A 3632-nucleotide genomic window follows, 5' to 3' on the forward strand; every position below is an offset into this window, starting at 1 on the left:
GTCTCCATTTGTCTTGTATTTACCAAATGGCAAATTATGAGAATTGGCTTGGGGAATATGTTCTCTATACAGCAAATTAAATCAAATGTCTCTCTTAAAGTCATTGATGAAAATTTTAGATTTATTTGATTTTTTAATGATGATAGGTAATGTTCATCAGAGGGTCAGAGAGAGAGAAAGCTTATCCTAGGTGGAAAAAAAAACTAGAAATTAGCAAGGCTGAAACAGAGTCAAACATGAAATACATGAAAGTAAAAAGGGAAGAGAAACGATGAGTGGATGCACTTAATCAGTCATGTTGAGAAACATTTGCTCTCAATCAATGTGTGTGTAAATCTTTACAGGACTTTCTGCCTATATTTATATCTCAGTTTTCAACTTGAGACAGAATAACGCCACTTGCAAACAGTCTTCTTCTTTGTGTTTTCTGCATGGTGGCCTTCACCTCCTTGTTATTTAGACTGTCAATTTCCAGTTTAGCATGGGGATCGCTGTGATGTAGCACGTGGAAGCCACATTCTTCTGAGCCAGTGAACTGACCTTGGATGGTTTTAAGTACATGAATGCAGCAGATCCATAGAACAATTCCATTGCTGCAAGGTGGTAATAATATTTTCTGTGTCAAAACTTAGTGGCATTGAGTCGATTCCGACTCATAACGACCCTATAGGACAAAGTAGAACTGCCCCATAGAGTTTCCAAGGAGCGCCTGGCAGATTCGAACTGCCGACCCTTTGGTTAGCGGCCGTAGCAATTACCCACTATGCCACCAGGGTTTACATTTTATGTATAGAAGGTATTAAACAATGAATGACTCTCAAACTCAATGCTTAAAGTCTAAAACTGAGCTTAAATTACAAATAAGTTAGTAAATATTTAACAAAGGGCTCAGAATAGAGAGAATAGATTGCAAATAAAAGAAAATATGAACTTGAAAATAGCTGGTTGCAAATAGTAAGTCATGAGAGAGGGTGGGGAAGAAGAGAGGAGAATGAGGGAAGACATTCACCAACCATGTAGGGGGTTGGTGTACCTCGTCCATGGTGTTCGTAACAACTTACTCTTAAAATTGAGAAAGAGTGATAACATTTGCATTAAGACAGTTTTCTTCTCAGTGTTTTCTGCATGGCATCCTTCACCTCCTTGTTCCTCAGACTATAAATAAGGGGGTTCAACATGGGGATCACTGTGGTGTAGAACACAGAGGCCACATTCTCCTGGGCTAAGGAACTGGCTCTGGAAGGTTTTAGATACATGAATGCAGTAGATCCATAGAAGATTCCCACTACTGTAAGGTGGGAACTGCAGGTGCTGAAGGCTTTGGACCTGCCCTCTGTGCTCCTGATGTGGAGGATGCTGGAGAGGATGAAGGCATAGGAGACAAGGACTGTTGAACTGGTGACTGTGATGTTGAATCCAGCCAAAAAGAAAACTGTCAGCTCAATGTCATAGGTGTTAAAGCAGGAGAGCTTCATGAGGGGGAGGATATCACAGAAGTAATGACTGATGAGGCTCTCACAATAGGACAGTTTTAACACGAGGCCTGTCTGTATCGTTGAGCCAATGAGCCCCATGATGTAGACCACAGCCACTAGCATGGAGCAGATTTGATGTGACATAATGATGTTATAAAGCAAAGGGCTGCAGATGGCAACATAGCGGTCATAGGCCATCACTGTCAGCATGTAAGCCTCGGCAACGACAAAAACAAGGAAAAAGTAGAGCTGTGACATGCACCCTGCACAAGATATGCTGTTCTTCTCTGACACAAAGTTCACCAGCATTTTAGGAGTAATGACAGAGGAGTAGCACATATCTACCAATGACAAATTGCTGAGGAAATAGTACATAGGGATGTGAAGCTGGGAATTCAGACAAATGAGCGTGATCATGCCCAAGTTCCCCACCAAGGTGACCATGTAGATCCCTAGAAAGAGGAAGAAGAGAGGGAGCTGGAGCTCTGGCCGATTTGTTAATCCTCCTAGAATGAATTCTGTCACAGTAGAGTGATTTTCTGCAGGCATTCTCCTGGGGCTGGAAGCCTGTGGGGCTGGGAGAGAAAAGCCCTGTGAAAGGTTGTAATTCTCCTTGATGAAGCTGGTTTGGGCATTTGTCTCAAGCTTGGAGATCCTGGGCTGTTTCTATGATTGTTGGACAAATGCAGATAACACTACATTGGCCAATTAAACATTTTTCATGCATACAGTTCAGTGAGAATTATTACATCAATCATGTTGTGCAACGAACACCAATATCATTACCAAATTTTTCATCACCACAACCAGAAACTCAGTGTGTTTAAATAATGCTTCGGCTTTTCTGTCTGTCTTCTGTCTCAGGTTACTACTACTAAACTCTGATCTCTATACATTTGCCTATTCTAGGTATATTTTCCAAGTGAGCTCATTTAATACTTGTTGTTTTGTGATTGGCTTATTTCACTCAGCCTAATGTTTTCAAGGTTCATCCATGTCGTGGCATGGTTCGGAAGAATTAATATTGTGAAGATGTCAATATTACGTAATGCCATACAGAAATTCAAGACAATAATCATCAAAATTCCAATAGCCTTCTTTGCATAATTGGAAAAGCCAATCCTCAAAGTTATATAGAAATGGGACGGGTTCCAAATAGCCAAAGCTATCCTGGAAAAGAAGAATAGAATAGGAGGACTCACACTTCGTGATCTCAAAACATATTACAGGCAATACCCAGGTTATGAACGAGATCTGTTCATAAGTTTGTCTTTAAGTTCGATGTGCAGGTAAATCGGACAGGTGCATACAATTCATATTTACCCTTACTTTAGTGCAAGAAAAGGCTTCAAGATTTTCTAATGATTTAAAAGCTGCATTGCAGCAAGGGAAGGCGATCATGATGAAGAATTTGTTGCAGATAGGATTTGGTTCAGTCATTTCAAAATGAGTGCAAATTTACATAACATTAAAGGGCAAGTATAAGGTGTCTGTAAGTTGGATGCTGGTAACATGGGGCTGCCTGTATAAAGCTACAGTAATCAAAACAGTGTGGCACGTGTATATGATAGACCGATAGATGATGGATTGGAATCAAGAATCCAGAGATAAGTGTACACATCTGTGGTCAATTAATCTTCCACAAGTGTGTCAAACCCAACAAATGGGGAAAGAATAGTCACTTTAATAAATGGTGTTTGGACAACTGGATTTTGACATGCAAAAGAAAGAAAGTAGACCCATACATCGCATCATATACAAAAACTAATGCAAAATGGATCAAAGACCTAAATGTATGACCTAAAACCATAAAACAATTAAAAGAAAATATAGGGGTAATGCTGTGGGATCTAGTCTTCAACAATGGATTCTTAGATATGCTACCAAACTCCCAAGGAACAAAAGGCAAAATAGATCAATGGGATCTCATCAAGATGATAAACTTCTAGATTCCTCATTGATGCACCTGCCCATCACTTCTGCTGTTTACTGGGAAGAAGACCAGCACCTGAGCAGTTCAAAGATTATGAAGATAAGAGGAAAAGGGACCAAGATCTTGAACTTCTACCACTTGGTTTTTCAAATATCCTAGACCAGTGGTTCTCAAAGCATAGTCACTGGACAAGCAGCATCGGCATCACCTGAGGCTTGTTAGAA

The 3632-nt window shown here is 40.1% G+C and overlaps 1 protein-coding gene across 1 annotated transcript; it reads right to left on the bottom strand.

Annotated features, from left to right (window-relative positions):
• Nucleotides 1–980: 980 nt before the first annotated feature.
• LOC100657883 (olfactory receptor 8A1-like) lies at nt 981–2279 on the bottom strand. Its single transcript, XM_003422611.3, has one exon. The coding sequence runs from the start codon at nt 2022–2024 to the stop codon at nt 1095–1097; it is 930 nt and encodes a 309-aa protein (XP_003422659.2). The 5' UTR covers nt 2025–2279; the 3' UTR covers nt 981–1094.
• Between the last annotated feature and the right edge of the window lie 1353 nt (nt 2280–3632).

Source organism: Loxodonta africana, chromosome 15 (assembly GCF_030014295.1).
Source record: "Loxodonta africana isolate mLoxAfr1 chromosome 15, mLoxAfr1.hap2, whole genome shotgun sequence".
NCBI classification, from domain to species: domain Eukaryota; kingdom Metazoa; phylum Chordata; class Mammalia; order Proboscidea; family Elephantidae; genus Loxodonta; species Loxodonta africana.